Source organism: Oncorhynchus kisutch, linkage group LG8 (assembly GCF_002021735.2).
Source record: "Oncorhynchus kisutch isolate 150728-3 linkage group LG8, Okis_V2, whole genome shotgun sequence".
NCBI lineage: Eukaryota > Metazoa > Chordata > Actinopteri > Salmoniformes > Salmonidae > Oncorhynchus > Oncorhynchus kisutch.
Window position 1 is genome coordinate 68,399,158 of NC_034181.2, and position 13,772 is coordinate 68,412,929.

At 42.5% G+C, this 13,772-nt stretch overlaps 2 protein-coding genes across 3 annotated transcripts; both read left to right on the plus strand.

Moving 5' to 3' along the window:
* Window positions 1–3,243: 3,243 nt before the first annotated feature.
* LOC109895369 (5-hydroxyisourate hydrolase) lies at window positions 3,244–5,485 on the plus strand. The gene is made up of 4 exons (XM_020489010.2): window positions 3,244–3,495; window positions 3,821–3,960; window positions 4,237–4,372; window positions 4,604–5,485. Exons 1-4 carry the CDS (start codon window positions 3,421–3,423, stop codon window positions 4,691–4,693), a joined length of 441 nt encoding a protein of 146 aa, XP_020344599.1. The 5' UTR covers window positions 3,244–3,420; the 3' UTR covers window positions 4,694–5,485.
* A 132-nt stretch (window positions 5,486–5,617) lies between these two features.
* LOC109895368 (programmed cell death protein 5-like) lies at window positions 5,618–13,564 on the plus strand. 2 transcript variants are annotated; one of them, XM_020489008.2, is made up of 7 exons: window positions 5,618–5,812; window positions 10,125–10,154; window positions 10,914–10,957; window positions 11,261–11,322; window positions 11,447–11,538; window positions 12,338–12,409; window positions 12,483–13,564. In XM_020489008.2, the coding sequence occupies exons 1-7, from the start codon at window positions 5,747–5,749 to the stop codon at window positions 12,525–12,527; spliced, it is 411 nt and encodes a 136-aa protein (XP_020344597.1). In that variant the 5' UTR covers window positions 5,618–5,746; the 3' UTR covers window positions 12,528–13,564. The 2 variants fall into 2 exon arrangements, with proteins under 2 accessions (XP_020344597.1, XP_020344598.1); XM_020489009.2 differs by lacking the exon at window positions 10,125–10,154 and having other exon boundaries at window positions 5,619–5,812.
* Window positions 13,565–13,772: the final 208 nt, after the last annotated feature.

Sequence of the window (13,772 nt, forward strand, 5' to 3'; positions counted from 1 at the left end):
CACCTTTAGTCGCCAAGTACATTTACACAAACTCAGAATTTTACTTGATGATATGGTGCTGCAGCTGCAAGTGATAGACAACATTTAGAGACAGAATACAGACAGTGTGGTTTCAACAAGGTTTTACATACAGTACAATTGGAAAGTATTCAGACCCCTTGACTTTTTCCACATTGTGTTACTGTAACGGTTTTCTTGTGTCGAAGGAGAGGCGGACCAAAATGCGGCGTGGTTATTATTCATGCTTCTTTAATAAATAAACTATACATGAATAGACTAACAAAACCAAGAAATGTGAAAAACCAGAACAGCCCTATCTGGTGCAAACACAGAGACAGGAACAATCACCCACAAAACCCAACACCAAACAGGCTACCTAAATATGGTTCCCAATCAGAGACAATGACTAACACCTGCCTCTGATTGAGAACCATATCAGGCCAAACACAGAAACTAGACACACAACATAGAATGCCCACTCAGCTCACACCCTGACCAAACAAAACATAGAAACATACAAAGCAAACTATGGTCAGGGTGTGACAGTACCCCCCCAAGGTGCAGACTCCGGCCGCAAAAAACCTGAACCTATTGGGGAGGGTCTGGGTGGGCATCTGTCCGCGGTGGCGGCTCTGGTGCTGGACGTGGCCCCCATTGTCCGCTTCTGAGGCCTCCTAACCACGGCGACCCTTCTAAATGACCCCACTGGACAGAGGGGCGGAAGCTCGGGAGACAGAGGGGCGGAAGCTCGGGACAGAGGGGCGGAAGCTCGGGACAGAGGGGCTCTGGGCTGAGGGGCACTGGCGGCACTGGCGGATCCTGGCTGACTGGCGGATCCTGGCTGACTGGCGGCACTGGCGGATCCTGGCTGACTGGCGGCACTGGCGGATCCTGGCTGACTGGCGGCACTGGCGGATCCTGGCTGACTGGCGGCTCCTGGCTGACTGGCGGCACTGGCAGATCCTGGCGGCTCCTGGCTGACTGGCGGCTCCTGGCTGACTGGCGGCTCCTGGCTGACTGGCGGCTCCTGGCTGACTGGCAGATCCTGGCTGACTGGCGGCACTGGCAGATCCTGGCTGACTGGCGGCTCCTGGCTGACTGGCGGCACTGGCAGATCCTGGCTGACTGGCGGCTCCTGGCTGACTGGCGGCTCCTGGCTGACTGGCGGCGCTGGGCAGACGGGAGGCTCTGGCAACGCTGGAGAGGAAGGCTCTGGCAGCGCTGGACTGAGTAGCTCTGGCGCCTCTGGAATGAGGGGCTCTAGCGCCTCTGGACTGAGGGGCGGGAGCTCTGGCAGCGCCGAACAGGCGGGAGACTCCGGCTGCGCTGGAGAGGAGGAAGGCTCCGGCAGCGCTGGACAGGCGAGGCGCACTGCAGGCCTGATGCGTGGTGCTGGCACTGGTGGTACTGGGCCGAGGACACGCATGGGAAGCCTGGTGCGGGGAGCTGCCATCGGAGGGCTGGTGTGTGGAGGTGGTACTGGATAGACCGGACCGTGCAGGCGCACTGGAGCTCTTGAGCACCGAGCCTTCCCAACCTTACCCGGTTGAACTCCCTGCCAGTGCGGCGAGGTGGAATAGCCCGCACTGGGCTATGCAGGCGAACCGGGGACACCGTGCACAAGGCTGGTGCCATGTAAGCCAGCCCAAGGAGATGCACTGGGGACCAGATGCGTAGAGCCGGCTTCATGGCACTTGGCTCGATGCTCACTCTAGCCCGGGCGATACGCGGAGCTGGTATGTACCGCACCGGGCTATGCACCCGCACTGGGGACACCGTGCGCTCCACCGCATAACACGGTGCCTGCCCGGTCTCTCTCGCCCCCGGTAAGCACAGGAAGTTGGCGCAGGTCTCCTACCTGGCTTCGCCACACTTCCTGTGTGCCTCCCCCCAATACATTTTTTGGGGCTGACTCTCGGGCTTCCATCCACGCCGCCGTGCTGCCTCCTCATACCAGCGCCTCTCCACCTTCTTCGCCTCCAGCTCTTCTTTGGGGCGGCGATATTCTCCTGGCTGTGCCCAGGGTCCTTTTCCATCCTCCCATGTCCATTCCTCCTCGCACTGCACCTTGGGGCGGCGACACTCCCCTGGCTTTGCCCAGGGTCCTCTCCCTTCGACGATTTCTTCCCAAGTCCAGAAGTCTTTATATCGCTGCTCCTGCTGCCGCTGCCTGTCACCATGCCGCTTGGTCCTGTTGTGGTGGGTGATTCTGTAACGGTTTTCTTGAGTCGAAGAAGAGGCGGACCAAAACGCAGCGTGGTTATTATTCATGGTTCTTTAATAAAGAAACTATACACAAATAGACTAACAAAACCAAGAAATTTGAAAAACCTGAACAGCCCTATCTGGTGCAAACACAGAAACAGGAACAATCACCCACAAAACCCAACACCAAACAGGCTACCTAAATATGGTTCCCAATCAGAGACAATGACTAACACCTGCCTCTGATTGAGAACCATATCAGGCCAAACACAGAAACAGACAAACTAGACACACAACATAGAATGCCCACTCAGATCACACCCTGACCAAACAAAACATAGAAACATACAAAGCAAACTATGGTCAGGGTGTGACAGTTACATTACAGCCTTATTCAAAAATGGATTAAATAAAACATTTCCCTCATCACTCTACACGCAATACCCCATAACGACAAAGCAAAAACAAATGTTTGTAGTGTCAAAGCTTGTAGTGTCATACCCAAGAAGACTCGAGGCTGTAATCACTGTCAAAGGAGCTTCAACAAAGTACTGAGTAAAGCGTCTGAATAGTTATGTAAATGAAATGTTTTCGTTTTTATTTATTTTTGCTAACATTTTACAAAAACTGTTTTTGCTTTGTCATTATAGGGTATTGTGTGTTGATTGATGAGGGGAAATCTAGGTAATCAATTTTAGAATAAGGCATAACAAAATGTGGAAAAAGTCATGGGATCTGAATTCCTCTGAATGCACTGTACATTATATACATCTAGCTTCTAAACTGGATTGAAAGGGAAATAAAGCAACTCATAGAGCAGATGTTTTTAAGCTCCCCTGTGTAGAGCAGTAGGCATATGTTATTCACCCTGACTGAAACGATGTTAGGCTACACAAGTATGCTAATAATGACATTTAGGCCTACAATCCTCACTTTTATCATTATTAAGGACTTATCTAAAGTGTGCTAAAACGCACTTTGACCCAAGCCTGTTTCCAAAAATGTTAAAAGGCCAATTGTTACTGGGATGTTTGCATACTCTTAACCATTAACAAATGCTGATGTCCCTCCCAACGAGACATGTAAATTGCAACAGCAAACAGCAGCCCTAGTCATATGAATATCCTCGTGAGTTTTGAACTTGTGCTTAAAATCTGTTACAGTTAATTCACCGTAAATGCCATACTTTTCACTAGAGGGGGAAACTGGTTTGGGATGACTTTGAAAGCAGCGCACATGAGTACCAGCCGATTACAGCACATAAAGGATCATATTTTGGACGAATACACGGTAGGCTAATATATTGCTTTTGATTTTCATAAATAGTGTTTTAACCGAAATTATTGACATGTGACATTCGTTTGTCTGCAGGATTGTAATGAAATTCATGAAAATAATAAAGCGAAAGTAAAAGATGGGAAAATATAACAAATGTTGGGTTAGTTCATCTCATAGACATTAAGCGTTCAGCTAGGCCTAACTTCTATTTTAACCCAAATAATAAATAATTTATAGGCTACAGTTAGCATACAGCTTTCTGTATATAGTGTGCAAAATTACAGTAGCCAAATGTCCATAATGTTTACTCACTATGCTGTCGGTGTATACGCTGTAGTGTGCAGAGATGGCAGCTCCATACAGCCCCCTGACCACTCACGTCCTGAACACCGGGATGGGCGTCCCTGGAGCCCACATGGCCCTCAGCCTGCATCGCATGGATCCCTCCACTTCACTCTGGAACCTTCTCACCACAGGGTAACCTCACCACAGAGAGTGCTGTAGCACAAATTAACACAATAATTTCTTAGCAGCTCCATAATAATCAATATAATAGACAAATACACATTTAGTATTTGTTTGATCAATTTCAGATTCACCCCTACAGCCTCTTTCAGTAGGGCTGCATAATATTATCAAATATGAATATATACCGGTAGTAATGTTAATGAGCCAAGGCTTATTTCAGGATCACATCAAACCAATGTCCACTGTATTCAGTATTGTATATCATTTTAAATAATTTCTTCTCAGGACTACTAATGATGATGGGCGCTGCCCAGGGCTCATCACCAGAGAAACTTTCACTCCAGCAGTGTACAAGATACGCTTTGAGACGGGCCAATACTGGGGGAGTCTGGGAGAGACCTCTTTCTACCCATACGTTGAGGTTAGTTGAAGACAGTCTTCAATGCTTTTATCATAAAGAATGTGTGCATTTAAATGTATGATGGCTGGACATATAAAGTTAGACATGAATGTGTCTTTATGTCTACAGAATCAGCTTCTGTTTATTTCCATGTCAGCTCTGCGAGTGCTAACTGAACGCTAAATGTTTCGGTAGCTCCGATTGATCGGCTGAGTGGTTACTAACACATTGGTGGTCTGTGTTTATCTGCAGATAGTCTTCACCATAACGGACCACAGTCAGAAGTTCCATGTTCCTCTGCTCTGCAGCCGCTTCTCCTACACTACCTACCGGGGGAGCTAGAGAGTCTGTCACTCACCCCCACTCACCATCTCTCATCTGGGCCACATTCAGTTGTCAAACGTTGTCTAATCTCGGTTAACCCAGAACTAATGTCTTGGTAATTGTCAGATGCTTGTTCCGGGTCCATATGTGTTAAGGGAAGAGATCGGAACCGGAACGAAGAGCTCCACCCTTCTCTCTTTGCAAGTTACGGGCAAGTCTATGGTTCAAATATCCCCCTCCCCTGCTAACACCTGTGAAATCGTCATTAATCCAAATCACCTGAACTAATGCTGCTCATTATCTCACTCATCCCGTTTTATCATGCCAGATCTACAGAACCATTTATGTTTATGTAGTCTGTCCATGAGAGCGTGCCCCTGGCTGACTGTGACCCGAGACCTGTCACCTGGGCCTATTCAGGTGGTTTAAAGTCATCCTTCAGTTATTGTAGGTAGAAATGTACCTAAGAAAGCACTCTTGTGTAATACTAGTTATACTGTTATAGTTATTGAGTACAGAACACAAGAACAGTATCCTTTATGTGGTACATTTCTACCAGTAACAGTTGTTATCCTGTCATCCAAGGCTCTCAGAGATCCCAGTCATTTGTTTCACTTGCCTTTTTGGACCAATCGATGACAGCAAGCACTTAAAAAAAAATTTTGATCTGATATTAACAAAATGTCTAAGCTTTATTGGACAGTGGGGTTGTGATGTGCGCCATTTCCTTCAGAATATTGATTACCCATTTTTGTGTCCTGAAATTCATTTTGGAAAATCTAGATAGCAAAATAAACAATTACAATCTTATGTTTATGTATGACTAATTTAATTATATTTTATGTTGTAAGTGTGACTGGTTGATAGGCAGGCCTAAACCTCATTTCTACGATATCATCCTTTTGTGGCTCGATTGCTTTATTCTGGATGTATATTGGATTATTCTGAGATCGATTACATTATACTGAAGCAGGGCCCGGCCCCTAACGAAACAGTTCCACAAGACTCGTGAAGTGACAGATTTTCTTATTTTACCATTGATAAGACCTATTTTCTATCTATTCGAACACAATGGCAGACGACGAATTGGAGGCTATCAGGCGGCAACGCATGGCCGAACTGCAGTCAAAACACGGGGTAAGGAGAGCCTGAGGGGACCAAAAATGCATAGTTCCGACCATATATGAAGATCCACTGTTCAGTCTGTCGCTAGCTAGCTAGTGTTAGCCTTATAGCTCAAGTTTAGAGTATTTTAACCTATCACCATCTTTAACGAATTTTCTAATACTGTTCATTGCATGTTTGCATAGCAGCCAGATAATTCAGTACCTAGTTTACTAGCTAACGTAGTTACTTATAAGATACTGTAGATTGCTAGCTAGCTAACGTTAGCTAGTAAACTCATGCCATAGTGAGACACGAGTTATACTACCAGTAGCTAGTAAGCTATGTGATGTGATTTAATCAACATTTATGAATAGGCGAAACATACATTTAATTTATGAACAGGACAATGACTTCGGCGCTCGCGTCTCCCACTCCTCTGGGGTTGAGAATCTTGTGCCCGCTCTACCGCTCCCCTGGTGCGCGTGCATGTGCCCAGGTGTTTTGGTGCACATGTGCGAGAGTAGTGTGAATGTCCGTTTTTCAGACCTAGTTTGAAGCAATCACTGAACATCATTGTTAGTAGCCCCACCCTCTGTCTGGATTATCTAGCAAACCTGCTTGGCACTGATTTCTAAAGCTTCATTAAGCAAAACACTTTACTGAATAGATATACCTAGATTAGCCCAATATTGGACTAAATGAGCCTAAAATCACTCCTTTTAGTCCAAGGACCTTACATGTTCTATTTAGAGGCGAGTTGGCTCTGGCAGCCAAAACAGCCATCAAATCAAATTTCAAATCAAATCAAATGTATTTATATAGCCCTTCTTACATCAGCTGATATATCAAAGTGCTGTACAGAAACCCAGCCTAAAACCCCAAACAGCAAGCAATGCAGGTGTAGAAGCACAGTGGCTAGGAAAAACTCCCTAGAAATGCCAAAACCTACGAAGAAGCCTAGAGAGGAACCAGGCTATGAGGGGTGGCCAGTCCTCTTCTGGCTGTGCCGGGTGGAGATTATAACAGGACATGGCCAAGATGTTCAAATGTTTATAAATGACCAGCATTGTCAAATAATAATAATCACAGTAGTTGTTGAGAGTACAACAAGTCAGCACCTCGGGAGTAAATGTAATCTGGCTTTTCATAGATAATCATTGAGAGTATCTCTACCGCTCATGCTGTCTCTAGAGAGTTGAAAACAGCAGGTCTGGGACAGGTAGCACGTCCGGTGAACAGGTCAGGGTTCCATAGCCGCAGGCAGAACAGTTGAAACTGGAGCAGCAGCACGGCCAGGTGGACTGGGGACAGCAAGGAGTCATCATGCCAGGTAGTCCTGAGGCATGGTCCTAGGGCTCAGGTCCTCCGAGAGAGAGAGAGAATTAGAGAGAGCATACTTAAATTATTTTTTTCTCCAGGTGTTGTAAAATTGATTTTAAAGACCTTGAGAGGAGCCCAAATTATGCTAGTTCTCCATTTATAAGTAGCTAGGCATTTGGATTGATGATAAGTTGGCCTTTAAAAAAACAAAAAGTTGCAAGAAAAGACTGATTTCCTTTATAACAGTGGCGATTTTAGCATGTAAATCTTTGTGGGGCAAACTCATTATTAGAGGTTGACCGATTATGATTTTTCAACGCCGATACTGGATTATTGGAGGACCAAAAAAAGCCAATACCGATAAATCGGCAGATAAAAGAAAATATATATATATTTTTTTTTTTTCTTAAATAGATTTGAAATAATAATAATAATAATTTAAAAATATATATATATATTTTTTTTTATCTATATTTGTAATAATGACAATTATAACAATACTGAATGAACAATGGACACTTATTTTAACTTAATATAATACATCAATAAAATCAATTTAGTCTCAAATAAATAATGAAACATGTTCAATTTGGTTTAAATAATGCAAAGTGTTGGAGAAGAAAGCTGCTGCATACCACCGCTCAGTCAGACTGCTCTATCAATTCATAGACTTAATTATAATAACACACTGAAATACGAGCCTTAGGTCATTAATATGGTCAAATCCATAAACTATCATTTCGAAAACAAAACGTTTATTCTTTCAGTGAAATACGGAACCGTTCTGTATTTTATCTAACGGGTGGCATCCATTAGTCTAAATATTCCTGTTACATTGCACAACCTTCAATGTTATGTCATAATTACATAAAATTCTGCCAATTAGTTTGCAACGAGCCAGGCGGCCCAAACTGTTTCATATACCCTGACTCTGCGTGCAATGAACGCAAGAGAAGTGACACAATTTCCCTAGTTTAATATTGCCTGTTAACCTGGATTTCTTTTAACTAAATATGCCGGTTTAAAAATATATACTTTGTGTATTGATTTTAAGAAAGGCATCGATGTTTATGGTTAGGTACATTCGTACAATGATTGTGCTTTTTTTTCCCGCAAATGTGCTTTTGTTAAATCATCCCCCGTTTGGCAAAGTTAACTGTCTTTGTTAGGAAGAAATAGTCTTCACACAGTTTGCAACGAGCCAGGCGGCCCAAACTGCTGCACCTACCCTGACTCTGTTGCACAGAACGCAAGAGAAGTGACACAATTTCCCTAGTTAAAAGAAATTCATGTTACCAGGCAATATTAACTAAATATGCAGGTTTAAAAATCTATACTTGAGTATAGATTTTAAGAAAGACGTTGATGTTTATGGTTAGGTTCACATTGGTGCAACGACAGTGCTTTTTTTCCTCGAATGCTCCTGTTAAATTACCCGTTTGGTGAGGTAGGCTATGATTCAATGATAAATTAATATGCAACCTAGGACAAGCTAGATAACTACACATGGTTGATGATATTACTAGTTTAACTAGTGATTATGTTAAGATAGATTTGTTTTTTATAAGATAAGTTTAATGCTAGCTAGCAACTGACATTGGCTTCTTGCTGCACTCACATAACAGGTCAGCCTGCCACACAGTCTCCTCGTGGAGTGCAATGTAATCGGCCACAATCGGTGTCCAAAAATGGTGATTACCAATTGTTATGAAAACTTTAAATCGGCCCTAGTTAATTGGCCATTCCGATTAATCGGTCGACCTCTATTACCAACCCCTATGCTCAATATTTTCTGCTGGCTGCCCTTCCACTACAGAAAGCACTGAGCTAGGCTGAAACACCTGCATTTTGGAGCTGCCTTAGTCAAGAAAGCAGAAAAGGGACCATGTTTGTATGCAGCTTTATTAAGTCAATTTTTTTTAACATTGTTTCCAAACTGATATGTGACAAGTATAAATGCCACTGCCTGTATAGAAATAAATTGTCTCACTTTTGAAGATAGGGGGAAGATTGTTCAAGCAACACTTCCCAGTAATTGACTATGGCGACTCAATCTTCATGCATATGGCAGCCTCTGTTAAAACCTCTAGATACAGTCTACCACTAAGCCTTTCGTTTTATCATTGGTGATCATTTCTGTACACATCATTTTCTCTTATATAGTTGGGAGTCTCTGAGTAACAGAAGGACCCAACATTGGCTAATATTAATAAATAAAGCACTTCTCCAGAAACTCCCATACTACCTCATCTCACTTCTAAATAGGAAATCTGGTAAGTATAATACTCTCTCTCAAGACTGGTTGGTACTAGAGATTCCATGGGTCTCCTCTGAGTTAGGGAAGACTGATTTTAGTTACTATGCCCCTCCGTCCTGGAATGTCCTACAGGTCACTCTAAAACTTGATTCTTTGGTCCCAAAAGGTGAATTTATGGCTATAATAAAAAATGTGACAATGAAAACTGCACTGGTTTTGATTGATTGTATATATTTGTTTCTACTAACCTTTTGAATGTAACGATTGATTTGAAATGTTATAACTAACTTTGTAGTGATCATGCTGGAATTGTTGTTCACATTACTTAAACTGTTGTTCTCAGGGCACCATTGGAAATGAGACCATGGTCTCAATGAGTTCCCCTGGTTAAATAAAGGTTGATAATAAAAACATTAATTAAGGTGTGTAGTAATTTAACCTTTTATTTTTGGGGGGATTTATTATTGTTTCTCGCATATATGAAAGACACGTGACTTATGTTTCCAAAACCGTACCGCAAGTAATGCGTATTAACATCCGCAACGAGTGTCTGGGCTCTTAACAAAACTCCACCAGCCAGAAGATACTATTGTCAATAGGCGCTAAAAGTAGTTAGTGTTTATGAATGAGTTATACCTCAATATGAGTGACATGATGACAGAGATTATCAATCAAAAGATTGGGAATGGGATGGACATAGACACACTAGGAATCCTTTCATCCAACAGAGATATTGTCATTGAGTTTGAGTTGCTAATTTTTCAGAGTCTGTCTTGGAACCAAATGAGTCTGGGGGTAAGCTGCTGTACAGCTACTGTGCTGCACATTCTGTGATGGCGGTGACATGGCAAAAGGCTGTGTAATTAATGACCTGGACTGAGCAATGCAGCATGTCTGGCAGTTGTGTCTGTGCTCCTTGAGTAATGTGACCCAAGTATGTTTGCAATAAAGGAATAGCAAAATGTTTGAATGCCAGAACCATGATGTATTGTGAATGGTTTGGGACATGGTTATCAAGCTTGAGTGAAGCTTATATGTTAAACTTAAAATAAAATAAAATAAAAAGTAATATTTTGTAAGCTTTGTATAAAAATATTTTCCAGAAATCTGTAAATATTCACTTTGTATTCTACTATACTACAGTTAATTGTGTCCCACTCCCTATCCCTGTCCCTCTTGAGGTAGGCTAGGTTTGAAGGAACTGGGCAGATGTAATCAATATGGGGATGGCTCCACCCAGTCTACCAATAGGCTCTTTCAGATCAGCAAACTCCAAAGGAGTAGGGATAGGGGAGGGGGCAACGAGTTGTTTTCTGAACCACATTTTGGTTTAAACTGTTGTTCAAAGATCTAGTCTCTTCGCCAAGGGTGTGAAAAATTCACATCAATATTAGGCTGCACTTCAAGAGAGAGCAGATGTGTGCGCTCAGCATGGCTGTGTGATACAGTAGCCTGTTGGCTGGTCTGTTCTCGTGTTGTTTAAAAAGAAACATGTTTAAACAACTAAAGAAAGGAGTGGAATTTGACTGTCTCTTTTCTACCCTCCCTTCCCAGGACTCCTCAAATGACCAGCAAGGGCAGCAGGATGCCAAACAGAAGTTGGTCTTCATTATTTATCCATCTAAACTTTTATTCCCGTCATGCATTCACAACTCAGCGCTGAGTATAGCTACATTTCAGAGACACAGATGTCTCCCCTGTTGTTGGTTTAGTTCACAGTAGTTTGCTAATGTTGCATGTCTTGACCTGCACTATGTGACAGACTATGTGACAGACTATTTATAAAGCTAGTCAATGTGATAAAACAATTGGCTTCATTTACACAGGCAGCCCAATTGGGCTACATGTGTAAACGTAGCCATTGTGGCCTAACTATAATCTTCTGTACTGTCTTTTCACAGGGAAACAGAGATGAGGAACTCCATACTGGCTCAGGTTCTAGACCAGTCCGCCCGCGCCAGATGTAGGTCTTTCATATCCCCCTGGTTTGAATGAATCGTTGATCTGATATTGGAACCTTCAGCACCTACGCCTGGTTTAGCAATAGGTGACTCCATTGCCTAAAAGCCTGCTATGTTTTGTTGCAGTGAGTAACTTGGCTCTGGTGAAGCCAGAGAAGGCCAAAGCAGTGGAGAATTACCTCATACAGATGGCCCGCATGGGCCAGCTGGGAGGAAAGGTGAGAGAACTGGACCTAAAGCATATGTGGACATATCATTGAACGTACGTTTAAACAAAATAACATTTTAGAGGCCCCCATCTTGGCGGTGTAGAGAAATTTGTCAATTTTTAAGCCAATTTCCTGCAATTCTACAAAGTTCTCCATGGAGCTGAAATAACTTTTTGCAGTTTTAAAGCTAATTTCCTGCGATTTTATTTGTAAGTTTACATACACTTATGTTGGAGTCATTAAAACTTGTTTTTCAACCATTCCAGAAATGTCTTGTTAACAAACTAAACTTTTGGCAAGTCGGTTAGGACATCTACTTTGTCCATGACACAAGGGGCAAGAAGGTAGAGACAACAATACAACATAGGGACTGCGTCCCCTCTCATATGAATAGCACACCTACACAATCCATGTCTCAATTGTCTCAAGGCTTAAAAATCCTTCTTTAACCTGTCTCCTCCTCTTCGTCTACACTGATTGACGTGGATTTAACAAGTGACATCAATAAGGGATCATAGCTTTCACCTGGATTCACCTAGTCAGTCAGTTATGGAAAGAGCAGCTATTCCTAATGTTTTTACACTCAGTGTATACTATATATATATTTTTTACACTGTTTGGACTTACCCGACCCGAAAAAAACCCACTTAGACAGCCTGACGGTTCTTTCTCTTCGCTAGTGACTGCATTGCCCCCGAGCAGTCATACGCAGGACCATATTTTGTCCTGTGAATTCACATGCAATTTTCAGATTTTTTTGACCCATCTGCTATTGGCTCTTCCTTACATTTGGATTGTCTCTTTTCAGATTTCAGAGACTGGTTTGATCGACATCCTAGAAAAAGTTAGTCAGCAAACAGAAAAAAAGACAACTGTCAAGGTGAGTCCACGGATCAAATACAGTATCACATTCTCAGACTTTTAACTGACTGCATCCCCTTTCCTCCCCTCAGTTCAACCGACGAAAGGTGATGGACTCCGATGAGGATGATGATTGATGCGTTGAAAGGAGCTCAGGAACCAGTCAGACGGCTGGCTTAGGGCGGGATTCAGGACTGGATAGGTTGGAGCAGGGCTCTGTTCGTTGGCGGCCGTCTTTGACTTGCCAAAGGCCCTGCCTTAGTGATGCACCCAGGGGTATCACATCAGCCCCCGTGTGCATCTGGAACTCATTACTATATTCTCTCTTATATCCATTTTCACCACGTTTTACTTTTTCTCCACCACAAGAAGCAGAACAAAATTCAGCTTAGGGTATATTGCTGCTGATGCATTTTTCTAGAGACTGCTTTGTGAATACTGTCTGCTGCTACTCAGTAAATAGTTAAAACATCAAATTGGACAGAGCACATGGGTATATTCATTCTTTTTTGTAAAATTTTGCTGACCTGTATCCAACAGTTTACATTTAAAAATAAAAAAGCCTTACATTTGAATGCTTATTCCACAAATAATCAACAGCTTTATCATGATGATAATTTGTCTGTGAGCTGAGTGCTTGAAGACTCATTGATTGGTCATATGGGTTTGCACTACATTTGCTTTCATTAAAAAAGTATAATCACTTAAGATCAATGGTGTAAGAAAAATATAGTTTGTATTAAAATGTAGTCAATCTTCTTTACAAGGCCTCCTAGGTAGTGTCTTAGGCTATCCTAATGTATAGGCTGGCAATAGATAGTTGCTTTGACTCACTAGGTTCAAATACTCTGCTGAAATGTATGCAGTATGTGCATTAAGAGGCTGAGACATGTATTTGTAGCAGGATTTGTTAAATTATCTCAATCGTTAGTTTACAACAGCACTTAAAGAACTTCCTGCTTCACTCACATTGAACAGGTGTCTGGTGAGACCACAGATATATGAATGGTTGATTCTATTGTTCACCTGCCACAGGTAATACTCAATATCTGACAGTACATTGATGTCCTTACAAGCATGATGTTACTAAATATCTGGAGATAAATTCATGGGAGATTTGGTTTCATGTTCAAAGCATTCACCCCAATAAATCAATGTCAGCATTGATAAAGCAGACAAGGAGTCATTCTTCTTGATCATAAAACAAGTGTTCCTCTTATAATAACAATAATTATACACTAGATTACTGGGTTTTTTCTTTCCTCTGAAACCATAATTTCATATAAAAGAAGAAGAACATAGCACAAGAGCTGTTAATATACGGTATATGGTCAAATATACCCGGCACTATCATTCGTAATATCCAGTCACTACTGCATTTC